The sequence below is a fragment of the Lissotriton helveticus genome, chromosome 6 (assembly GCF_964261635.1).
Source record: "Lissotriton helveticus chromosome 6, aLisHel1.1, whole genome shotgun sequence".
Classification (NCBI taxonomy): Eukaryota; Metazoa; Chordata; class Amphibia; order Caudata; family Salamandridae; genus Lissotriton; species Lissotriton helveticus.
The window spans coordinates 1,794,034,517-1,794,061,206 of record NC_136067.1 but is presented as its reverse complement, the minus strand read 5'-3'; the positions used below and the strand labels follow the sequence as shown (position 1 = coordinate 1,794,061,206).

General features: G+C 43.6%; 1 protein-coding gene across 1 annotated transcript in view; it reads right to left on the bottom strand.

Annotated features, from left to right (window-relative positions):
• THADA (THADA armadillo repeat containing) overlaps positions 1-26,690 on the bottom strand; it is a 1,377,633-nt gene that overhangs the window by 166,417 nt on the left and 1,184,526 nt on the right. Inside the window, exon 33 of the mRNA XM_078649688.1 lies at positions 1,677-2,089. Within this exon, the coding sequence (XP_078505814.1) occupies positions 1,677-2,089 (413 nt within the window). The remainder of the gene's footprint in view (positions 1-1,676; positions 2,090-26,690) is intronic.

Here is a 26,690-nt window from a genome sequence, read left to right as displayed (position 1 = left end):
CCTGTGAAACCACAATCATAATCCTAATGGGGCAAGGGTTCGCTTTTTATGGAAACCTCTTGGTGGCAGTTTAGATTCTCCTATGAAAAGGTTAATTTTGGAAGAGGTATATCCATTCGACCTACTATACTAATGAATAGTTGACGCAGTCATTAAAAATAAAACACACACACAAGAATGCTGGACACTCACCCACACAAAGTAGCATGGTCTTTAAAACATCAAGAATAGGTTGCTACCTCCCAAAACTACCACTGATCTAGCCAAAAGATCTGACTTAGGACGCCACCTCCTGGCTTTGGCAACTTAAAAAAATATATATTAGTAAAACTTCATTACAAAAAACATTTTTTTTAAGAGGCCATCCGTGCATGCAGAGGCACAAGCGAGCATCCTTCAATGTTTTAGTAATAGAGTTTTATGGTATTTTGCATGAGCAAAATGCAGCCAGTCTGAGAAAGAAACCAATGGCTCAAATGGGCTGACCCCATTAAGCCTTTTGTATTACGTGGTGGGCAGAAGCAAAATGTGAATGACAGGTGAAGAGACCAATGGATGCAAAAGGCTGGCTGAAAGCCCCTCTTACCAAGTATATTTTTATCAAAATGACTTGTCTAACACCAGACCTAAAAAAAGCAACCAAGAGCTCGAAGTAAGCCCACTGTAGGCATCCTCCCACAGTGAGCCGTGGATATTATGATGAATCATGCCACTTCACGTGGGTGAGAGTCCAGCATCCTTTTTTTAGGAAAACCTTTCCTCAAGTATGGACACTTGCAATGAAGTATACCAGGAAGAAGCCATAAACGTCATTATATCCTCACTCTATTACAAGGATCATATATTCTGTTGTTGTAGCATTCATTTTCAGGTCGCCCTTTATCACCACTCACTCTCCCCTTGGTTGATGGAGATAGCGACAGGAGTCATTTGATAGTATTTTCCTGAACATTCAATAAAGCTATTATTTGCTACATCATTCAACTAGAAATTAGGATTGGATCTGGACTAATAGATCCAAAGCGATGAAGGATCAGCAATCCACTGAGTTAGCTTAGCAAAGGTGGAAGATATACACAAAGTAGCAGGCAACTTGCCATCAAGAGCATTACTGTTCTGTTTGCCTAAGATATCACCTTTGTGGACACAATATTTGTACTTCAATGATGTGAAGTCCCTGGGAACATTATAAACCGTTGACAACCGCCTCGCTTCTCATTCACCCAACGATCTGGTGATCTGGGACAGCAAGGCAAACTTTGAGGTTAACGGATAGTGGACAAGTTGGCTCAGAAAAACTCTGGTAGAAGACGTTATCTTTAAAAATGCAGATTTACCTTTATGCATTTAGCCATTCGCTTGCATGAACGTAGGAGGGACATTACTTGACTCACTTGTGAGTCCTGGTCTGCTCATGCTTTATTAGTGAAAATACCTGTCTTATTACATGGTTCATTTCTCTAGCTAAGCAATTACACAGGTGGAAATTAGAAAGAAACCACCTGTCATGCAAGAGTGGTGTAAATCTTTGGATAATACACGATAACAGTCATATATATAACTGCATGTTAAAATACATTGACACACTAGCCTTTAACATCCTATAGCCTGTTATCCAGCTCAACATATCCATGGGTCCACACCTCAAACAAGCATCTCATCACTGACTGCCTTACCTTGCAGAAACAATCTGGGTGCTTTTCTTCAAATGCCAACTTCAGGAATATTTCATCAAAAACATGCAATAAGCCTGAGAGAGGTGTGCTTTCCTCTGCATTCTGATTAGGGTCTCCGTGCTCCATCCACATTAGAACAGCTTCTAAAATCAGCAAACGCACTTCATGGGACTCTGAATGCAACAGCCGCGATAACAACTGGTGGGCATTCCTCGAAGAAGCAGTCGAAGATGGACGACAACTTGAGGGGTCAGGTATGGTCATCAAAGATAATGCTGATATGGCAAGTTTAGTGACACTCTGGAGATACTGTGTGAGTCCCGGGGCAGCCGGCAGTGGGTGAGCTTCACTCATCAGTTCCGAATCAATGATAATCGAGTCAATATCCGTCCAGAATTCAGTTACCACAACATCTGTAATGCAGGAGTAAATACAATATGGAGATTAAAGCATTTTTAGATGTATTGCAATATCTCAAACAACACTAGAAAATGTATGCAACAAACGAGAAGGGACATCTCTTTGAAGCTCATTGAGAAAAAAACCAAAAAACAAATATAAGATGAAACTTTGTCGCACTGGGCTTTACTGGGCAATAAAGACTTGCCACAGTGTTTTGGGAAAATGTGAATGCCAATAGGCGAGGATATGTAATGACTAGTAGTACCCCTTGTGGGGGACTGCAAAGCTATTACAAAATTCCAGCTTTTTGGCAGAGCGTAAACAGTTGTGTTTCCCTGAGGCGCATTGGAGTTCAATCACACACACACACAGCTCCCTCCCGGCTCTCGTATCCTCCCAAAGAGTAATTGAGTTCAGTATTTGAGTTGTTATGGATGTCACTCATGTTGAAGTCACCCCGACTTTAACCGCCACAGCAACAGGCGTAAGTGAAAGGAGAGGGCAGTCTCCATGAGAAAGATAATGAACAAATTAGATACATTATTTTGTAGTTGCTAAAACAGCAGGCTTTAAAAGTAGCAAGACAAATAAAAGTGCACTTGTTTGTTTCTCTGTAAAAAAATGGTTTAAACTGCCTGGCTTGCTGGCCGGTTGCATCTTTCCATGACTAATAGACGTGACATTACCGGGCCAAAGGCAGCAGCATGTTTTGACAGAAGGGCAAATATTCTCATATTGATATATTTATGAATGTTTCATCTACAACCGGAAGAGTATGCAAGAAATTATGAAACGAAATTAATTAATGCAATATATTTCAAAGTTGTTTTCCTTCAGGAGAAATGTTTTTGAATGTAATGAACACCCACACTGAAAATATTAGTGTATCGGATTCGTATTTCAAAGATACAGGTGTCTGGATGGAAAGCAAGAGAAAATACTTTCATTTTCATTTAACATTTCTGTTCCTGTTGCCTACAGAATGCTGTGTCAAATGTGTCACAATTATTTTTAGTCTGTGCATATGAATTGCTCGGATTGTTCAAAACGCTCTACGAATAATTTATTTAGTAGAGTATAATTTGGAGCACACTTTAGTAGAGCACATTTGAGCTCATTTCAGAGAAGTACATCTTACGGGCACTGAACTCACTATCATCTTGTGCAGAGAACACTCAGGCTAACAATTGGGCTATTTGATGATGCTCTACGGATTTGGCTTGCATTTTGTTTCTTTCGGCAATGTGTGTGCTATGAACATACATACTATTTTGGTGATCATTGGTACTATTTTTGCAAGTCATATTACTCCTGTAATGTTAAGTATATTTACTAAATAAATCTAACACTTTGAAAAGACCAAGTCACTGCCTTTGATGGAATTCTTCGTGGCGAAGCTTCTGAACCCACTTTACCTCCCGCTGACCTTGCGGATGAACCATGCTTGGTAGAATAGAAATGTCAACATCCCCCCTTTAAGTATACCACAGATCTTCCCCCGCCCTCTGCTGGCAGAACTGCTCAGTCACAGCCTCTGCAAAGGACATAGAAGAAGGATCCCATTGTAAGTGTATGACTCTTATTTAAGGAGATATGTCAGGAAATAAGGGGGGCCTTACTCTTTTTTAAGGAGCACAGCTCATACTTCGCTGAACTTGGCAGCACCCGCTGATTAGAAGGACAGAAGCAGGGGCCGTGGACGTAGATCACCAATTACAGCCTACGACCACTCCACAAATGAACATCAAAAATTATAATTCTGTTAATTTAACAGGAGGTTGTTTGAGATAGGCACCAGGTAAAAAGATGTATCCACCTTTCTTCAGAAAATAAATACGGCTCACATAGGGATCAGCATCGTCAGCATATTTTGGAAAATAAGGAGCCAGAAGAAATATAGCTCCACCAGGGAAACTCGAATAGTGTCCCACACCCTAGTGTGGTACGTGTGAGCTCAGTACCATGGAGAAGAGAAGAAAGAAATGGACAGCGATACGAGCAATAGTAGGTGACAGATGGCATAATATATCTGTGGAGACATACTACTTAGCACAATAGATGCCCTATAAACTTCAGCCACTCCCCAGCCGCTCCACCATCTGCAGCATTTGGGGAGTGTTCCTTCCATGACCGCAAGGCCCCAGCTTACCTACACCAAAGAACCCTGGAGGAAAACTCATGCAGCAAGAGGGCACTGAAGTGCAGAGAAAATGTAGTTGTGCTGGCTGCCTAGTTGTTATTTCTTCCATGTCTAGGAAGAAAAACACTCTATGCATTTTTCTGGCTCTTTTGCGCTCAATCAGGGTTTATCTTCTTGGGTCTTGGGGGTGATTGTCAGCTGTCCAACCTATCTACACAGTCACCTTAAATATTTTGTCCAGTGAGGGACCGAGCACCAAATAAGACTCATTCAAGGGTGTATTGGCTTTCCCTTTTTCCAGAACTTTCCTTCTTTGCAGTAAAGTCCCTGAAGAGATCAACTGACGACCTGACCATACAAGCCAATGCGCGATAGGCAGTTTATCCTCCTTTCTAAGCGTGCATATGTTCTTTTAATGATGCCTAGCTGTCCAGTAAGCTAGTACCATTGGTACACTCCATACTCCTCTCATGCCTTCCAAGCATTAGGAAGCCCAAATATACTGTATTTGATGGACAGCAACAACCCAAGCCCAGCTGACCAGTCAAAGCGGAGGTCAAATAACAAAGCCGACTTAAGATTTAAGCAATGCTGTCCCCTACAGGCTTAGTGTAGTTAATTTGGCCACATATACATAATGTTTAATGCAACTCAATCTAAACAGCTAACCATGAAGATAAGATTCAGGCTTATGTCTAAACTCTGGGCCATTAAATGTGCACCTCTGTCAGGGTCTAAGATGCAACGCTTACTTGTTTGGATCTCCTACTTGCATCATGGATGAATCAAAAAATAACACTTCATGTTTTTCAGCACGTCATTCTTTAGAATATAAATACTGACAAACGGAACAGCATATGGACAAGTAGTGCACTCTTGAGGGTTAGGCCAACTCCACCTCTTTGAATCCCAATTAAAAAATATATAATATCGAGTCTGTATTTCCCTAAACACATATGCAGCAGTAAAATGCAAGATGAGCATAATTTTAAAAAGCATAGTTATAAGATATGGAACATGTTGCAGAATTAATAAGCACAATATGGGCATGTTGTGCTATTATGATATATATATTTTTGTTTACCAAAGTTAACCATAGATTGCATCATACAATAATTAAGATGTATGCTTAGAATAATGCGCAGTTCAACAATGCACGAGCAGGGTCAGACTGAGAAACCAAAGCAGCCCTGGCAATTTTGTTGGACCAGTCCAGCCCCCGGGAGTGTGGGGTGGGGCTAAGTGTGAAGCACTGCTGCTTTTGTTTCTGGGGGCCGATATTGCAACACTGCTCCAAAACCGGCCCCCAGTAACAAAATCAGCGGCCGCCACTGCAAAACCGGCCGCGATCCTTCCAACCTCCCAGAGAAATATCCAATGCCCGCTACGGCCAGTCCGGCCTTGCGGTTGAGAATCCTTCTTGTAACGTATCTAAGGCAATGTCGTACAGTATGTTTCCTTGTTATTTTCACATGATTCTGTTGCAACCTTACAGTAGCTCAAATACAGTTGATTCTGAGGCAAAAGCAGCCAACACGTGTTTTGCCCCCTGGATGGCTAGCAAGCCTGGGGCTTTTTCGAAGCTTCCAAGATTCCTGATTTTTATTCCTATTGCATGACTAAATATTCCAGGAATGTCCCATAGGGATCCTTATATGTCCAGGTAATTTTGGTCCTTCAATACAAGCATAATTGGTAATGGGCGCAATGCCCAGTCTTGTTCTGTCGCTGCGGTCCTTCCTTGTCGTATACGACATATACACAACATTATATTGAAGGCTTCTTTAGGAAATCTCTTACCCTTTTTTCCCCCCACTCACCCACTTGTCGGACTGTACAAACGTCGGCCTGGTAGTTATTATTGACAGCATTGAGGATCAATGAAAAGAAGACCTATTTTCTGTTTTTTCTGTGATTACAAATAAATACAGAAAGTAGAATAGATATTTCCGTGTCTGTATTTATCCGTAAACATTTGTAAAAAATGGAGCAAAGAGGCTCTCTCAAATCGCTTGCTGACTGTATCCTTGCCTTTGATCCTCAATGAATCTCCGTTACCGTTAGTTAGGCTTGCGAGAGAACGAATAGTTTCTTACCTGTCGGTGTAGTTTTGCAGCTTGAAGATCTTTCTGGATTCACTATGCTGTACATTATTCCGCAGTCTAGTGGTTTGGTCCGGAATCGTAGTCTTTGCTTTCTTTTTTTTTTTCGTAGCCCAGGTGGGCGTCGACGTCCCACCTTTTGGTGTACTTCCTGTGACGTCGGCACGCTTCATGCGGAGGCTCCCACCTTTGGGCGCCATCTTCGGATTCTTTTTTCTTGTTTTGTGTTCTGTTTGCGAAGCCTTTGGCAATGTTCTCTATTTCCTTTCCAAGTAAGTGATTTTCCCGCTTTTTCCTTCAAGGTGTCTGTTTCTGTATTGTCCTTGTATTACCACCTGCTTCTCCAGCCTCATCTTTCTGGCGGAGGTGGGTGGGTTCGCTAGTGAATCCAGAAAGATCTTCAAGCTGCAAAACTACACCGACAGGTAAGAAACTATTCGTTTTGCAGCGTGAATCTTTCTGGATTCACTATGCTGTGCATAGACTTTGTGGCGGTTTGTTATGTTTGTGGCGGCTGGGAGGAAGATGAGAGTTGGTTGTTGAATATATGTTGAAGCACCTTCTGTCCTACTTGTGTTTCCTTGTTCATTTGTATATCCACACAGTAGTGCTTAGTGAACGTGTGCATTGAAGCCCATGTCGCCGCCAGGCATATGTCTTGAATGGGTGGGTTAGCCAGGAAGGCTATCATTGCTCCTTTTTTCCTGGTAGAGTGGGCCCGGGCCCCTTCTGCTAGTCTTGGTCTGCCTGTCTGTGGCAGAATTGTATAGTTTGTGCGATCCATCGTGCAATGGTTCCCTTTGTTACTGGTCTACCCAGGAAACTGCTTGCAAAGCACACAAAGAACTGCTTTGTTTTCCTGTGCTCCTTGGTTCCTTGGTTCTTTCTATGTAGTGCATTACTGCCCTTCTAGCATCCAGTGGCCTCTCGGCGCTTGTGGCTGGTTTCTGAAAGAAGGTTGGTATTTGTACTGTCTGGTTGATGTGGAACCTTGACACCACCTTTGGCATAAAGTGTGGGTGAGTTCTCATCACCACCCTATCATTGTGTATTTGGATGTAGGGTTCTTGTAGCGTTAGCGCCTGTAGTTCGCTCACCTTGCGCAGCGAGGTGATCGCCAGCAAGAATGCTGTTTTCATTGTCAGCATTTGTAGGGAGGTCTTATGAATGGGTTCAAAGGGCGCTTTCATGAGCTCTGTTAGGACTAAATTAAGGTTCCATGCCGGTGGCGGCATCCTCTTTGGTGGTACGATCCTCTTTGCCCCTTCCAGGAATCTCTTTACGATCTGTGATGTAAAGAAACTCTTCCCTGTTTCTCCTCTTGTGTAGGCTACTATCGCTGCTAGGTGTACTTTTAGCGAGGATGAACTTGGTTTTGCCTTCAGCAAGTGTGTGAGATATCTTAGCACTGTTGATTCCCTTGTCATCTTCTTGTGTAGCTTTTTCTTGCTGCACCATTGTGTAAACCTCTTCCATTTTGCCACATAGCACCTTCGTGTGCTAGGTCTCCTTGACTCTCGTAGTACCCGTAGGGTGCTCTCAGGTAACTTTAGGTGTGCAAACTCTATGTCTTCAGGAGCCATGCTGCTAGGCTGAGGCTCTCTGGTTCTGGGTGTAGTACTTCTCCGTTTTGCATGGAGAGTAAGTCCTTCCTTTTCCCAAACTTGTGGGGTGCACCCTGTCCCATTTCCATTATCTGTGAGTACCAGGTCTGCCTGGCCCACTGGGGTGCCACCAGGATCAGAGTCATGTTGCTGGTTCTGCACTTGTTGAATACTCTGTGTATCAGTGGTATCGGGGGAAAAGCGTAAGCAAATGTTTTCGACCAGCTTATCCATAGGGCATTCCCCAGGGATCCTTCCCCTGGTTGCCTGGATGCGAAGTCTCGGCATTTTGCATTCTGGTGTGTTGCAAATAGGTCTATTGTCGGTGTTCCCCACCTTCTGAATAGCCTTTGCGTTTCCTGTGTATTGAGCTCCCACTCGTGGGATGCCAATGTCTGTCTGCTGAGCCAGTCCGCTTCCACACTGTCCTTCCCTGGTAGATGTGTGGCTAGCAGGTCTATTTTGAGTGGGATGGCCCATCTCCATATCTCCTGTGCTAGGTTCGATAGCGGGGCTGATTGTGTTCCTCCCTGCTTGTTGATGTAGAACATCGTTGTTGTGTTGTCTGTCTGGATCAACACTCTCTATTTGTACAGTTTTGTCTGGAAGGCTTTCAGGGTGAGGAACACGGTCTTTAGTTCCAGGTAGTTGGTGTGTTTGACCGCATCTGTTGGAGTCCACAGATCCCTCACCCTGAGCTTGCTCATGTGTGCTCCCCATCCCTTCTGGGATGTGTCTTTGGTGATGGTCACAGTTGGGGTTGGTGGTGTTAAAGGCTTCCCCCTTCTATTATGTTCTCCTTGTTCCACCACAACATCTCCTCCTGCACTGCCTGCTTTACAACCACTAGATCTTCCCAACTTCCTGTAGCTTGTGACCATTGTTCTTGCAGCCATTCCTGGAATGGTCTCATGTGGAGCCGTACATTTGGTACCAGATGTATGCAGGAGTCCATCATGCCCATGACCTTGCTCGCTGTCCTCACTGTCAGAGCTCGCCCCTTCTGGTAGAGGCGTGTCTCCTTCAGCAGGGCCAGTGTTCTCTTGTCGCTGGGGAACACCTTGCTCTGTATGGTGTTGATCTGTGCTCTTAGGAAGATTTTTACTTGCTCTGGCTCCATTGAGGATTTCCCCCAGTGAATGGAGAATCCCAGGTCCACCAGTGTACTTGTCACGCGCTGTGCGTGTTCTTTGCATGTCGTGTGTGAACTTGCCTTTATTAGCCAGTCGTCCAGGTAAGGGTATACATGGATCCCTTCCCTCCTTAGGTGCGCTGCCACTGCTGCGAGGCACTTGGTGAAGACCCTTGGTGCGGACTTTATTCCGAATGCTAGAGTTTTGAACTGGTAGTGATCTTTGTTGATGGTAAATCTCAGTAGATGTTTGTGCTGCCTGTTCATTGGGATGCGCAGGTAGGCATCTTTGAGGTCTATGGTGGCCATGAAGTCTCCGTCCCTTATCTGAGGAATGACCTCTTGTAGGAACGTCATCTTGAACTTTTGTGTTTTTATGTACTTGTTTAGGAACCTTAGGTCCAGGATGGGTGTCAGTGTTTCGTCCACCTTTGGTACCAGGAAGTAGGTTGAGTACACTCCCTTGTTCCTTTCTCCGTATGGTACTTGTTCGATGGCCTCCTTTTGGAGGAGTTCCTTCGCTTGCTTTTGAAGTAGCTCTAGCTCCTTTTTCTGACTGTGCCCTCTTTTTTGATTTCCTGTTTGGTGGGGTCTTTTCCAGTTCTATGCAGTATCCGTACTGTTTGATGTTGAGTATCCATTTGTCTGTGGTTATCTTCTTCCACTCCCGGAAGAAATGACTTAGCCTTTCTCCTACTGGCGTTACATGTTCGTTGATGCTTGGTCCGTGTAACCCTCTGTTGGTCTTGTTGTGCTCCACCCTGGGAGGAGTTGCGTGGGTGGGCACGTATTGCGTGACGGAGTCACTTTGAGGTGGGTTGTTGGCCCCTCCTTTCATTTTGTCCACAATCGCTCGCCCTCCCGCGAAAGGACTGGCCCCTTTGCTGGTAGTACCAGGTTTGTTTTTGACGCCCCTGTTGTGTTTGGCTGTCGCCCTGGTGGGACTGTTGGAATGTCTGGTGTGACGTTCCTGGCTGGTTTCCCCCTCTTCCGTTTGGTCTCCGTACCCCTTTTCATCCCTCTGAATTGTAAGGCCCCCATAGACTTTGCAGTTTCGTTTTCTTTTTTGAGCTGGGTGAGCTTTTCATCCACCGACGCCCCAAACAGTGTCTCCCCATTGAATGGGGTGCTTAGAATGTTGTGCCGTACCTCTGGTTTGAAGCCTGAGATCCTGAGCCAGGCCTGCCTTCTCTCCGGGATTCCCAACATCATCAGTCTGCTGGACGTGTCAGCTCCATCCAAGGCTGTTTTGAGGCAAGAATTTGCCACATTTTTCCCCTCCTCCACAAGGTGTGAAGCTCTTTGTTGGTACTCATCTGGGAGGTGCTTGATCAGCTGTCCGATCACATCCAGAATTCGGTACTGGTGCCTGTTCAGCAGGGTGTTAGAGTTTGCCATGCGCCAGTGCATTGCAGCATTTCTTCCTATCTTTCTCACTGTTAGGCCCATTCCTCCTGCTCTCCTTGTCTGGTGGTGGCCCTGATGTTGTTGGACCATTTGCCCTTTTCCTGGCGGTCGCCGCAATAATGGAGTCCGCTGTAACTGATCCTCGGATGTAGGGAGGATCCGTAGAGGAGTTTTTATATTTCTTCTCCGTCCAAGGCGTGACGGACCTGCATGTTGCCGGTTCCTTGAACGCCTCTTTACCCTGGGCCATGACACTCTCAAGCATGGGGAGGTACTGGCTCCTAGTTTGTGTGGGGAGCAGGGTCTCCAAGAGGAAGTCTGCTTTTGGTTTTTCCTCATCTAGCTTGACTCCAAAGGCCTTTGCCACGTTTTGATGACCATATTGTAGACCCCAATGTCATCTGGCGGCGAAGGCCTCGAAGGATATGTGTCCATGGCCTCTTCTGGGCTTTCGGTGTCGAGGTCCTGCCACTCCAGGTCCTGTGTCCCTGAGGAAGCCGAGCCGAGGGTTGTCCGCTGATCGTCGTCGCCCTCCTCCTCGTAGTAGAAGGCTTCTTCCTCTGGATGGTCCTGGGTCTCGGGACTTTTCGGCAGCCCTTCGGCATTGAAGTCCTCCTCCTCTTCTATTTCAATGATTACAGTCATTGGCTTCAACGGAATCGCGAACCTCTTCATCTTTTCGTCGAACTCCTTCTTTCTTTGCAGGATGTTATCCATTTCGGCCTCGAGCCGTCTTTTCTTTCTCTCCAGTTCGGCGGCCTGTTCGGCGTCGAACGGTTCTGCTGATCTATTAGATGTATACGTCGACGTCAAAATGGCCTTCAGGTCCTTTGTTGACGCCGAAGCGACCTTCGGGTCCTTCTCTTTCGAAGTCGATCAATCCCTTCTGGGGACGTGCTTCGAAAACCTTGGCTTTTCGCCGGCCTTCGCCGCCTGGGAGTCCTTTTCGAAGGATCCGCTGGGCTGTTTGTCCTTGGATGCAGCTGCGGCCGTCGGGACTTTCGGCGCCAGTGCTCGATTCGAGGACTTATACTCTGTTTTTTGAGAGTCTGACTCAGACTTTCGAGGGTCTGTCGGGGCTTTAGGGGTCGTCGACTCTCCTACCTCTTTAGAAGTCTTCTTATCAGTCTCTACGACCGTGTAGCCGTCGTCTTCTCTGGCGACGTTGTCCTCCTCGTCGCTCGAGAGCCCTAGGTCCAGAAGGGATGGCGGTTGTCCCTTGCCTTGCATGTTGTAGTTGGCTCTTCTCTGTCGCTCTCTAACCAGGAGAGTCTTCGGTGTGAAGGCGGAGCAGGCGTTGCCGTCTTTGCTCTCGTGGTCGACCGGTAGGCAGAGGTTACAAACCGGGTGCGGGTCCTTCTGCCCGTATTTGTGGTGGCAGTTACGGCAGAATTTAAAAGGTGTCTTCTCCATTTCTTGCGCTCAGGGGGCCCCCTGTGTGCGCATTCTCCGTTGGACACCGAAGTTCTCGAAGTTCACCTTCTTCTTCATCGTCCCAGCTCAATGGTGTTGTTCCTCGTCGTCTTCTCAATCTTTTCCATGCAAAATTCGTCTTTTCTGTGTCTTCTCTCCTCCAAAACTCTGGAGCCCCTCGGGGAACGATCCAGACCCAACGGCGGAAAAAAGAATCTGAAGATGGTGCCCAAAGGTGAGAGCTTCCGCAGGAAGCGTGCCGACGTCACAGGAAGTACACCAAAAGGTGGGACGTCGACGCCCACCTGGGCTACAAAAAAGAAAAAAAAAAAGAAAGAAAAGACTATGATTCCGGACCTAACCACTAGACCGCGGAATAATGCACAGCATAGTGAATCCAGAAAGATTCTCGCTGCAAAACATACATTCATACATTCTTGCATTGTGAGGTATCATGCATGTGAGTGTGCTAGTTAGCACTGGGTTATTCCTCTGCATAACTCTGAAAGGGTGACATATATTCAGAATAGTTGTCTTACTTCACAAGTAGCAATGAAGAGCTATGAAGATGGACTGAAAACTATGGCTTGAGATGAAGGGAGGCGCACAGCTATAAGCAGCACTCACAAGATTTGCAGAGAAAATGTTCTGGTTCTCACTGGACAGAGAATCAATGAGTGAAACAATGAAGTAAGGTTACAATAGGATCTTTGAAGTTACCAGTGTACTATGAGTAAACACAAATCAATTGGTGGAATCAATACAGCACAGCAATGGGGTTAGTACTATGAAAATAATTGTGCAAAGCTAATAGGCTTGACGTTTTTATGACCAGACCACGACGTAGAAACATCAAACCTATTCCCTTACCTAATGCTTGTTTGCTTGGTATCAGTGGGGAGCAAGGGCAGAAAAAAGCATTTGACAAATAGATGCTCCAGAAAAAAAGATTGTGTTTTTCTGTAGCAACCATTTGTTAGATGCTTTTGTGGGGCTTGCTACCTGGCTGCTCGCAGACTGATATCAGATGCAAAAATTGTTCCTCACACATTCCAATGGAAGTGGAAGGACACACCCAAACAGACAATAGAAAGAAAACTGGACCTAAAACCCTCCACCCAAACAGACAATAGAAAGAAAACTGGAACTAAATTACTCCTCTGAAAGCATTAAAGTACAGAATGCTATATGTTTGCCATGAATCGTAAGATGTCATACAAGTCACACCTAGTCAAAGTCAAAGTCAGATAGCCTTCTATAGCGCAACATGTCACCGTTAAGTCTCAGGGCGCTTGCAGACCCAGTAAGGCTCACCTAAAATGGACAGAGGCTTCAAGCACAGAAGCAATCCTGGATACACCAAAACGTTACTAAGATTACAAAACAGCCTTCTAGTGTGTGTTGAGTTCAATCCTGAAATAGTCAGCTTGAAAGATAGAAATAGGAACAGCCGGGAGATTAGACCAAACTTGAGGTACTAGCGATGAAAGAGGGATGGAAGAAAAAGTTACTTACCTTCAGAGCCTATCTTTTTGGTGGATAATCTACTTGTAGATGCCCGAACTTTTGTATATCCCTATGTTCCAGACTTCACAAGGAAACTTTTGGCATAACTCTCCTCCACCCCTAGGTAGCATTAGCTCCATCTCTGTGCCGGAAGCGACACAGGCTTAACGTCACTGGAGCCGTCTAGCACCACTTGTCTGCTCCACCACCATTTTTTTCTGAGCTCTTAAATACAGACACATGGGTATCATCAGATTGAACGTGAACGTTGAATCTAACCTCACTCGTCCAATCGATGTAATGACCAACTTTCTACAAGATCCAGCCGATGTACTACTTGGTGGGATGGGGTGGTGGGAAAAAAGTGACAAGAGTAATAGACTACCCCTGAGGGGGAACGGGGTCACCACCTAAGGCTGGAAAGCTGTTTAGTGTTTAAGACTAAACACAAGGAGATGATGGACAGAGCACTGACATTTTTCAGACACTCACTGTGAGTCACAGATCTGGGTTGAATCCATCATCGTTCTTTAACTCATTTCGCCACCCCAGTTCAGAGCCAGCCATATGCAAATCAGTTTGACCCTGTTCCTCATGGGAACAGTCCAGACCAATCTGCAGAGCCAGGTCTTCCCTGGACCCCAAACAAGCATGTTGGGACCGGTTTTGGGGTAACATCCCTCATCAGCCAGGCTACCTTGAATACAGTGGCAAAGGGATCAAAGGACAACTTAGGGTGAACAAAGCAAACACAAGGAGATGGTGGATGGAGCGCTGAAACTTTTCAGACACTCAACCCAGTCATAGATCTGTTCAAGATGTCTCTCTGGGTAAAACAGGTGAAAGGTGAGTGAACACACAGCACTTATAGCATCACATCATAGTGATGACAACGAGAAGAACTGTTTTTAAAGTCAACAAACAAACATGAATGGGTATAAATGAGTTCTACATAAAAAAAGTCAAGACGAAATTCATATCTAAATAGGGAATAAAAGAGTGTAGGGTGAAACATATGTAGGCCCCTTCAAAAATCTAAGCACAATAGGGTCTTTGAAACAAGCAAGGCTAGTCAGAAAGACAAGGACATGCTAAAAGGGCAGTGATGTATAAGAGCCTGTGGCTTAGGAACAGCTCTAGGATGCCGTCCTTTTTGGGAACAAGGAAGGACCTAGAGTAGCACCTTTCCCCAAATTCTTACTCTGGGACCATCTACACTGCTTTAAGCTGTAGTTAAATAAAAAGTGTTAATATATTCAAATTTTTCAAAATTGTGGAGCTGGAGGTATTCGATTAAAAGACTAGTGGTGACCTGTTAGATGCTCCGAAATATTGATATTGCTGCCGTGCCAACTCCACTGCTTCCTTCAGCACCAGGGACGCCACCTCCTGCTGCAGGGACTGAAAGTGATGCTTTGACTAAAGGGGAGATATCTGGAAAGGAGCCTATTGGAAGGGAATGGGATAGCCCCTTTTCAATGATCTGCAAAACCCATTGGTCTGACGTAATGACCTTCCAGGCCTGCCAAAAGGAAGACACCCTACTCAATTGCCCGAACGTGTTGCAACAGAGATGGGGAGTTGTTGGACCTATCAATATTTCTCTTTGCCTAACCCCCTGTGCTAACGTAGAAATTGGTTTGTCTGCTGAATGGGCTGGGAGGACTGACACTAGCGGAAGGCACAACCTTTTGAGAAGTCTCGAAATTTCCTGACCTACATGTGGTCTAGGGCTGGAGATTGTAGTTCCAATGAACTGGGGGTCTGCCTTATCGCTGAACAAACAAGAGCCATAATACGGCATGTCCTACTGGTCCCCTGAGAATCTAATGAACCTTACTCATGTGCTCCTCCTCAAAGCTACTGTGGAGCTCACTGCCCCAGCCACAGAGACCACTGTATCCAGGTCTGCCTTGATGATCTGCCTAGAACCATCCTGGCCATCCCTCACTAATGCCAGCCATGTGGTCATTTAAGTGGAATGGCAAGCTATGGATCAACATATTTGCCATCTCCCACAAGGATCTGTATCTAGCCAAATTACGTGCATTGATAGACTTTAGGACTAGGCTGCCTGTGGAGTAAATTTTCCTTCCGACCGCCTCCAAATTCTCAGACTCCTTACCTGGGGGAGATGTTGGGAAAGCTCTTGGATCCTGCTTGATGCAAGATTAAGCCTCGCCTGCAAACCCAAACCTTCCGGCCAGGGGTGCACTGAGAGTAAAGCGTGATCTCCAGGAGACACTCTTCACCACTGACAAAAGTATGGTTATAGGAAATCTTTGTTGAAGGGAAGCAATGGTTCAGATGACGCCAAAGCAGGTTGTAAGATGCCAGAAATGGTTTCAACAGTAGGTAGCGGAAGCACCAGCATATATGTTGCCTTCCTTAAAACTGCTTGAAAGGGGCCTACTTGAAGTGGAGCCGGTCCCGAGGGGCACTTCAGTCTACATCGGCGAGGACGAATCAAACCCACTGGTATTCTGTAATGTCAAGTAGTCAGCTATTTCTGACAAGGCAGGAGTAAGCAAATTGGCGACCTCGCTGCTATCATCGTCATGCTGTACCACCTTAGACATTTGGATGTAGTCAGAATCCAAGCTGAAAATATTATCGACAGCAGTAAGCCTGCTGCCGAAACTTCACTTATTCCCTCACGGCAACACACCGTTTTAATCGGCTGCTTTTACTGCTCATACTTTTAACTTGTCTGGAGCTCTTTTAACAGTTCAACTGCTGCTTTTATTTTTACATTACTTTACCATTTCTGCTGCACTCCTTCAGCCTTGCCTTTACTTCTTTGGAGGCTCTTCCCTCACTGACGTGGCTCCCGCCCTGTTCTGTCGCGGCTGAGTACCGTTTGTGCGGAGGGCGTTGTGCCACCATTTTAACCATTCATCCCAACCAACGACCTCAAAAAAGACCCCCAATCACTGGTGCTATCCACTATGGGAATGCCACCCTCACTGGTACAACAAAATCTCACCTACCTCCCATCAAAACAACTCTAAACGCAGCAGCTAGAATGGTCACGGGAATCAGGAAATTCAACCACATTTCACCAGCACTCAGAGAACTAAAATAGCTCCCAGTCGAATTGCGTGCTAGTTTCAGAGCTGCCTGCCTCTCACACAAAGCCCGGCGTACAGGAAAACCTGAGTACTTGGCTGCTAAACTCAAGAGGGCCCGGTCAGACAAGGAACCTCAGGAGCTCCAGCACCCTACTACTCATCCCTATGAAAACATGCAAAATAAAAATGCTGCATGGTCCTTCGCCGGAAACGCGCCCACAATCTGGAACGACATCCCAGTCGGCGTCAAGGCTATCTCATTCTTCACAAAATTCAGAAAACACCTAAAAGTCCTTTTCCTCAACCGGTCCCTCCCGAATAGATAGCCGCCATCTAAACGCAAATCCATGCTCGTCGTCTCTCCCAGACATTGTAACTCTAAGACTTACCTCCTCCCTGCTATTTGACCCCTAACTGCTCTCCCCCACCTAAGTGGTTCAACCCCAACGTACACTCTATGAGATTATCTCAGGACTCACGGACTACCTCAATGCTGCTCAGCACACTTGGACTTTCCAAACCTATATGTACAATATTGCTTTATTCTATGAATCTTGCTCACAATACTGTTGTGAAGCGCTACGATACCCTCGGGTCAGGCTAGCGCTATATAAAAAACTCCTTAATAAATTTGAGGTCACTTCCGGCCTTTTGCCTGCATTTCCGGATTGTGTGTGTCCAGATGTGTTTTTTTTTAACAGAAACCTGGCTTTATGACAGGTCCCTACCAGATGTGATCATTGCACTTCCTGATAACTTTGCGCTGCTGGGAATAAACAGACCCCATAAAATAAGCGGTGGCATCGCCATTATTTAAAAAAAAAAAAAACAATTGTAAAATTGTGGACTTCCAGATTTCTTATTGCGTAGCCTTCCTTTTCTCTATTCTTTTCTCTCCTAAATTCACCTTTTCGGGTGCACTTATTTATCGCCCCCTGGGCCTTCTCACAACTGGTGCTTAGATCTTTATGATTTTCTGGCCCCCCATATCCTACGGGTAGCCAATTTTTCCGTGCTTGGTGCCCTCAACCTCCATCTTGAGGACTCCAACAATAAAACATCATCAACGTTAATAGAGGATCTGAACGCTCTAACATTTCGGCTTCTTAATTCCTCACCTACTCACTCTTTTGGGTACCTTTTGGACCCCATTTTTCCAATCTGTCAACCTTATCTGTTGCTTTTTTTGTTTTTAGGAAAACAAGGGACCCCTATAGTTACTACTAGCTATAACATAGGGAAATAAACTAATGTAAGGAAATTATAGCTAGGAAAGGATATCTATCAAAATATATTTGGACACAAATACCAGTCTTGCTAGAGAATTATATAGTTATCTCAATAGGACTCCCTATAACCACAATATAGACTCTAGAAAAGAATATAGTGATATATTTTTATTGGTTTATTTTCGAATATAGTTATGTTCCATATTTCTTTTCAAGATATGAGGTTATATATACATTTCACATTCAATCATTTCGTTGGGTAAATTTTAACAGTCAATATACACAAATCCGATTAATGGACGGTGCGTTGATTCAGGCAGTGCGGCAGATGTCTACAAAGCGCGTTTCGGCATACACGCCTTCATCAGGTAGCCGTCTATTGCACTATAAAATATACAATGTCGGTATCATTTAGTTATTAGGGTGTCTACTTAATGAATAGCAAAAATAACAGCAAGAGGCATTTAAATCAACTACAATTTAAAATGGGTCTACTTACACTACATGTGATCTACAGACATTAAGGAAGTCACCATATATACAATAGAAAAAATTCATACATATTACATATATATATGTACAGAATCTAAAAAACATATATTCTTATATACACTGATTTACAAATATATACAAATGTGTCTTGCATTCTACAAAATACAATATATACATATTTATATCCATTAAACAATATGTGAATAGCATATGGGATATGCTATATAAGGGTGGTCTTATCAGCAGTACATTTGTTAATACATGAAAGCACATGCTCTTACCAAAGTAGCCTATTCAGGATTGAAGTAAAGATGTACTATGGCTTCAAGTGTCTCTCTTCATTGATTTTTAAAACTGCAAAGAATAAAATAGCGTTTGATATATATAGCCTTATTCGCTGAACATAGGAAAGCCTTCTATTGCATGCAAAAATGGACAGTTCGGCGCCTATGGTACTAAACTGTGGACAGAAAATAATTCATCTCGGTGGGGTGAAGTGGCTCTAATAGATAAATATTTTTCCGTTATTTGTGGCATAGATAAGCCTATACAAGGAGGGAGAGTACATGGTCTGAATCAGGATAAATATTACTTTAAATATTTATGCAGATGCTACGGAAAATGGTTAGCCTCTCAGGTAGTAGCTCGATATTATAGATTTGGAGTGTGCATAGTCTGAATCAGGATATATATTACTTAAGAGATGGATGCAGATGCTCGGGAAAATAGTAAACCGCTCTGGATGTAACTCGATATTATAAATGTCAAACAAGGGTTAACTCTTACATGAAGGATAAAATAGAAGATCCTGAATTACAAGCTGGCATACACCCGATACATGTATACATACTCCTAGAAAATCTTTGTCTGAGGGATACCAAGTATGGATTTAAGCAATTGGTGAATAGAAAGCGCTAAGGGCTACTTACACATAAATAGCTACAAAGGAGCGTTAGCATCTCAGCTCAGTAGGAGTGAAGAGCAAAAACTGTTTGCAAACCGGCGTTATATTTCTACAAACAAATATATAAAGAAACTCAGCATAAGAATGTATCATAGCGATAGATAAAGCAAATTACGGTCAAAACACTACAAAGATGTATAGGGTTACCTAAGCATACACGAATGCCGATTTTCAAATGATTCACGGTCGCTTTGCAGGTTAGGGAGGGTGGGGCATGATAAACACGATTCATGCAGCCCAAGATTGGCCGGTGGACTTCTCCTAGAAATAAACGTGGGGATACAGTGTAACTATGTATCCACAAAGTTAAAATAACATACAGGAAGCGGCCAGAGAGAATGCGAGTGACGGGACTGGTAATTCACCTGGAAATGGAAGAAGCTGGTGCCGGAAAACTCTCCTAAGGACGTCGCGGGCTACGCGTCCGCTAGTGATTCTAACGGTCTGAACTGGGACGGGCATCAATCTGCGTGTTATATTAGACCAGAAAACGGCGGGAGAACCATGATCAGGTTTTAATTGGTTAGAGACTTAACCACGTAGGTGACTTGTAGATGAAAGGGAGGGCCTGTGTAGATAGGGTGTATGAAAACACGAAGCGGATCTAAACGCGCAGATAAGTCTAGCGAGATAAATGAAACCATAAGCAGAGTCTTAGTTATTTGATAGGTGAAATATATAAGAAGCTCGTGAAAAAAAGAGAAAAACGAGCGAGGTGTCGATCTGAAAGTACGTTAAAGTACGGAGTGGATTTAGAACCCGCAGAGATCTCCGGTGGGGTACTTAGAATTAGAATAACAAAGCGGTAATCTAAAGGAAAACGGATGCAATCTCCAGACAGGATCTGACGGATTAACCCGCTATTATAACGCCCGATAGAGGGAAGGGTGTGTCGTATTGACATGTACCTAAAACAGACCCAGAATTAATGTCTAATAAAGAGGATAGTAACAAATATATTATTCAGGGCAAAAAATCAGAGTTTATAGTAAGTACAGACGTGGCTGACTTGTTAGAATGTATGTGAGAGATAGCATACCTGTACGGCAGAAGACTCAAATTAGATGAAACTATTGAAGCCCAAGTACATCATAACTGAAAGATTGTAAGTCAGAGCAAGGGCTAACGGTATTACAAGTTCATCGTATATTGTCCCATCTTCTGATCTCTACATCGACAGATATAACTACTATAGCTCCTATTATTCACCTATGTTGGCAGGTGGGTAACCAAACATTTTATTTCCAGTTGACCTTCAGAGTGCAAGAAAAGTATATCTACATAATAGTTGGACATATTTACAGCAATAAACGCCACAGGCTGATGGAAATTACATGACATAAGAGACTCTTTTTCACCATACATGGGGGGTAAATGATGAATACAAAGTTTTACAGTTTTAACATACATAAAAAACGTTTTTTTTTTAGATAATTACATTTTCCCAGGGTATTTCTTGGTTGCGCCCATTTTTAACTGTATCTAGCTGGAAGATATAAAAAACTTCTCGTTTCTTTCGCAGTTTGTCAATTATAATAACTTCCTTAGGCACCATTTTCTCTAGTATAAACCACTTAATATCTTCTGGGGTGTGTTTATATTCTAGGAAATGTGATACCATAGGAGAATTGGTTTTTGCCGTGTGTATTGCTGATCTATGTTCGGTGAGTCTTGCATTCAGAGATCCAGCAGTCTCTCCCACATAGCCTTTGTTGCAAGGGCAGATCAGGAGATAGATGATGTTTTTTGTTTTACAGTTACTCATGCATTTACAAACAATCTGTTGACCGTGGTATCGCAATTCTTTGGATTCAATTGCCAAGGGGCACACTATGCATGTACCACATTTGTAGTTTCCTACAATAGGTGTCATATCGGTAATGCTTTGCTTTAGGTTCCCTACTCCTATTTGGCATACGTGATCGTACAATCAGATCTTTCAAATTCCTGTTTTTTCGATATGCGAACATGGGCTTCTGTATGAGGTTTTCTTTTGTATTGTTCACATTTAGTAAGTGCCAACTTGAACAGATAATTTGTCTGATTTGTTGGTTCATTACCGAATGTCAAGTAACGAAAACCAGATTGTCGTTCTTGGTTTTGCTAGAACCTGTCAGAATATGTTGACGGTCATAGAATCTGGCTCGTTTATAGGCCTCTCGGACCAGCCGGTGCGGGTAACCTCTCTGTATAAATTTGGCTTTCATATCTAGGGATCTGAGATCAAAATCTTCAAGTTTGGTACAGTTTCTACGCAACCGGAGAAACTGTCCGAACGGGATGCTGCTTTTTTGTTTGGTCGGGTGGAAACTGTTGAAATGCAACAAAGTGTTGATGAATAGGTCTACAAATAATTGGGTTCCATCGTGTTTTATCATTATGTCCAAGAACTCCACCTGGACATTGCTCATATGGGACGTGAATTTTAGATTCTCATCGCATAGGTTTAGCCATGCGATGAACTCCTCAAGGGTGTCTTCATTGTCATCCCAAATAAAGATGATGTCGTCAATATACCTACACCAACAAAACACGGACTCAAAAAATGGAGCCACTTCATTGAATATGTTTTGTTGTTCGAAGTATGCGACATAGATGTTAGCAATTGTGGGCGCACAAGAGGCGCCCATGCTGACGCCCTTAGTCTGTTTGAACAGGTCGCCACGGAATTCAAAGACATTCTCTTCAAGTATGATGGTAAGGCATTCGATGACAAAATCATGATCACAGTCTACATCATATAGATTCATAAACCATCTAACTGCTCGAATCGCACCAAGGCAGGGAATATTCGAGTATAAGCTCTCCACATCTAGTGTGACCAATCATTGTCTGTGTGGATTAAAGGGGGTACCTTCCAGGGTGTTTATTATATGACCAGTGTCTTTGATATATCCAGGGATTTTGTGAATATGAGGACATAAAATAGCGTCCAGATATTTGGAAATTGGTTCTGTGATTGATCCAATGGTGGTTACGATTAGTCTTAGGGGTGGGTTATCAGCATTTTTGTGAACTTTTGGTGTTCCGTAGAAGCTGGCTATTTTCGGGCTTTCTATGTTCATATATCTGTGTTCTTTATCACAGATAATGCCATTACCTAACGCTCGATTTGTTAGTTTCTGGATTCTAGATTTTATTTTTGAAGTGGGGTTCTTTTGAATTTTCATGTAAAATCTATCGTCATTGAGCATTTCATCGACCTTCCTGATGTATGTTTCTTTTTCCATAATAGCTATCCCACCACCCTTATCACAGCTCTTTATTATGATTTCAGAAGATGCTTTTAGGGACTTGAGGGCCTCATGTTCATGGGGTGAAATATTGAACGGGGTTTTGGGAACATATTTGGTTGCATTCACTAGTCTATTGTACACAACTTGCTCAAAAATCCTCACTTCTGGTGCTATTTGTTCAGAGGGGGGTGTAAAACTGGACTTGGGGGTCAAACCAGATCGATTAATGACATCAGTGATGTTCTCTTTATCTCAAAAAACCCATTTTAGACGTATTTTTCGAAAAAAAGTCATAAGGTCAATGAACAATTCAAATCTGTTGAGCCCTGCATGTGGTACGAAAGATAACCCTTTTGTTAGAAGGGAATAGGTGGCCTCATTCAGATGGCGTGAACTAAGGTTGAAAATAGGGATTTCTTTCATTGTCTCCAGTATCTGGCATTCCTTGTTTCCAGATACTGGTTTGTATTCGCTTGTTGAGGGCCCTGATATTGGGGTTGGTATTGTTGTTGGAATTGTACCCGGGGTTGGTAGCGAGGCTGGTAGGATGGTTGATGCTGTGGTGGATGGGGTTGGCGCCAGTTGCCTCTGTTTTGATAGCGTCTCCCCTAAAAAGGACGGTAACTATAATTTTGACGGCGTGGAGTAAATCTGTTGCCTCTCTGATCAAAAGATGGTATCATATTGTCACCTTCAGATTCTGATGAGTCTGAAAAGGTATTGACTCTTCTATTTTGGGATCTTGCTGGTGGTTGGTAGCTCAAGGTATCATATCCACTAGCATCTGTTTGGTTATAAAAAACATCTGCTAGGTAAGGATATGTGTGTTCCTTACTGTAATAGTTTATATCTTTTTGAAGTTTGTCTGCTTTTCTTTTAGTTGAGTAATCGCTGTAAGAATTGAGTTCACTCTCTAGGTCTTCCAATGCTTTTTTAGAGTCATCTATGATTGTAGATGTCTTGATTTTATCCTCTAATTCAAGAATTTCTTTCATTAGTTGTAGTAGGAGATCTTTAGCCGTTTCCACTATAAGCATCATAAGATCCCTAGAGCACCTATTAGCGATAAGGGACCATTTTTCCAAAAACTCCTTAATGTGTACAAATAGTCCTGGAATATCCTTGTATCGGCTTATCTATGCCACAAATAACGGAAAAATATTTATCTATTAGAGCCACTTCACCCCACCGAGATGAATTATTTTCTGCAATAGACGGCTACCTGATGAAGGCGTGTATGCCGAAACGCACGTTGTAGACATCTGCCGCACTGCCTGAATCAACGCACCGTCCATTAATCGGATTTGTGTATATTGACTGTTAAAATTTAACCAACGAAATGATTGAATGTGAAATGTATATATAACCTCATATCTTGAAAAGAAATATGGAACATAATAACTATATTCGAAAATAAACCAATAAAAATATATCACTATATTCTTTTCTAGAGTCTATATTGTGGTTATAGGGAGTCCTATTGAGATAACTATATAATTCTCTAGCAAGACTGGTATTTGTGTCCAAATATATTTTGATAGATATCCTTTCCTAGCTATAATTTCCTTACAATAACCTTATCTGTTTCTCCACATATTGAACTCTGCTGAATGGATCATTTTGCAGTACCTTTAAACATTAAGTTTCTTCCGGCCTTTTTTTACCCGGCTGGCCTCAACGCCTAAATTTAGGAATTGGTCCAAACTTGATATGTTGGCACTAAACAAATGTCTCCAAAAAAAAACCTCTACCATTATATCCCAACCTGTCCCAGACCAAATCTCCTTGCATGAATGGCTCTCTGAGGCTATTGACTCGACCCTCCCACTTTTAGCGAAACCACAACACATAATGCATCCTCCTGCCACTTGATTTACCGACTCCCTCAAACAGGACAAAAAATGTTGCAAAGCCTTAAAAAGACAATGGAGGAAGCACTATGCACTTGATGCTAAGTAAGTATATCTAGCAGCAATGAAAAAATGCCACGCTCTTTGTAGATCTGCTCGCGCAACCTTCTTTACGGAAAGGATCACAAATTCCCAACACTGCCAGAAAACTTTGTTTAAAGTCAGGAATGAACTCTCGGCAGCCAGTACTTTTCTGCCTCCCCCCTCGCAACACCAGTGTAATGAGCTAGCGACGTTCTTCCAAAATAAAGTTGAGCCCATTCACTGCCAACTAGACATGGATACCTCCCAACAAGGGAACTTAACGCTCCCTGTTACTCTAATTATTGGTCAGGCTGATACATCCTCCCAGTCCTCTTATTCTGATGAACCTTGACAAATCAGGGCCTGGCTCCCGCTGGACTTGGCTACACTTCAATCATTACTGGGATCCATCAAGTCCGGCTCCACACTTGAACTCCTTCTCCCTTCCAAACTCAGACTCTTGGACGAAGCTGCATGTACTGTGAATCTCAACCTTCTCAATACCTTTTTAAGCTCAGGATACGTACTTCAGAGTTGGAAACACGTCCTTATTCTTCCTTTACTGAAAAAGAATGGTCTTGATCCTCTCTGTTGGTCAAATTTCCGCCTGATATCCCTCCTTTCTGTTTTCTCTAAAGTACTGGAAAGACATGACAATGCCCAACTCTCCTTTTTTGTTACAATTCACAATTTGTTTAATCCGTCACAGTTGGGTTTTAGACCTGGCTATAGCACTCGGCTCTGCTTGGGGTCGCTGAATATCTCATGCAACAGCTAAACTGCAAAGGTACTGCCACTCTCTGTCAGGATTTGGTTCGATCGGCGCCTGCCTAAATTATTAAACTACACTTCCCATGATGCCTTGCAGGAGGAGGTACTTTAGGGGGAAGTCGCGCTGAAACAGACGTGTTAATTCCTATTCTGTTTCCGTGTTGCTGATGCGTTCAGTCGGCGTTCCTTGATCTTTGCCCTGCTGGTTCTGAGTGGTTCCAACTTCCTGGCTGGAGAGCTGAAGGAAGTCCCTATTCGAGGAAGATTGGAGTCCGGCCAGTACTGACATTCGTGCGGAGCGCAGTGAGTATCCATGCCACTCGCTACCATACGTTAAACTGTGTTTCCCCCCACCCTTTCCAGGAGTGAGGATAGCGGAGCGTGGTGGTGTCCTTCCAACCACACGTTACCGTTTATTTACGGAGTGGGTGTTCTTTATTGGGTGGCCTTGGGAAGCAGAGTGCGGTGGTGTGTGCTGACCACGCGTTACCGTATTCTCATTCCAAAACGTCTCGGAGAGGAATATGCGGAGCGCGGTGGTGTCATTCAAACCACGCGCTGCCGTATAAACAAAGTCTTATGCTTTTGTGAACTATTAGAACCGGAACGCGGTGGTGAGAGCAACCACGCGTTACCGTATTTGCAGCCATACTGATCGCTACTGGATTGTTCTCTGGGATGAACTATTACCTGACTTTTCATTGCCCAAGTTATTCCATAAGGACCATAGTGGTGAGGGTAACCACATGTTGTTGTGTTTTCCTGGATATGCATATTGGATCTATAACAGAGCGGAGGTGTAGAGCTTCCTTACTTTTACTTTATCCATTTTAAGGCTCATTGTTCTTATTTTCTGAACATTGAAAACTATTCTCGAAAAGGTTTCATACTCTATGGTACAGGGAGGTTCCCTTATCGGAGTGGTAATCGTGGATCTATTTTTGCATGAAAGTTATTCTATAATTTATGGTATGTGAATATGGTGCTAACCAGTTGTGTGATAGAATTCACAGAAAGGTTGTCCTTGAGAATACATGTGCCCTTTCATATGATTACAGATTTGTCACGGGAGAAGGACGGTGTTGGATACTGTAGTACTTTAAGAGGTCTAAATAACACACAACTGGTATTGCTTACTCTAGTGAGATCACCTGAAAGTATCCATTTATTTCCTGCTTTGTTTATAACCTTGTATTTGTGTTGTTTCAGGTCCTTTTCCCTGCTGTCCCCTTCCCTTTCCTTTCCCTCGCTTGATGATTTGAACACCCTGTATTTACAGTTCGGGTGTTGATGACATCAGGAGGTGGACCCCTATTAGCAACAATTGGATCCTGCGGAGCACACCTGGCACTCTCATTCTATTACATTTTAGTGCAGCATTCGATACGGTGTCATACTCCATCTTGGCAGACCGTATTGAAGCCTCAGGTATTGAGGCTTTAGCCTTGAGGTGGCTGATCTCTTTTTTAAAAGATCACACCTTTCAGGTCTTCTCGAATAACACCAGATCGAATCCCTTAGCATTATCTTCCGGAGTGCCTCAGGGATCGATTCGAAGCCCTCTACTCTTTAACATCTATGTTCGACCTCTGACAGACATTGCTGAAAAGT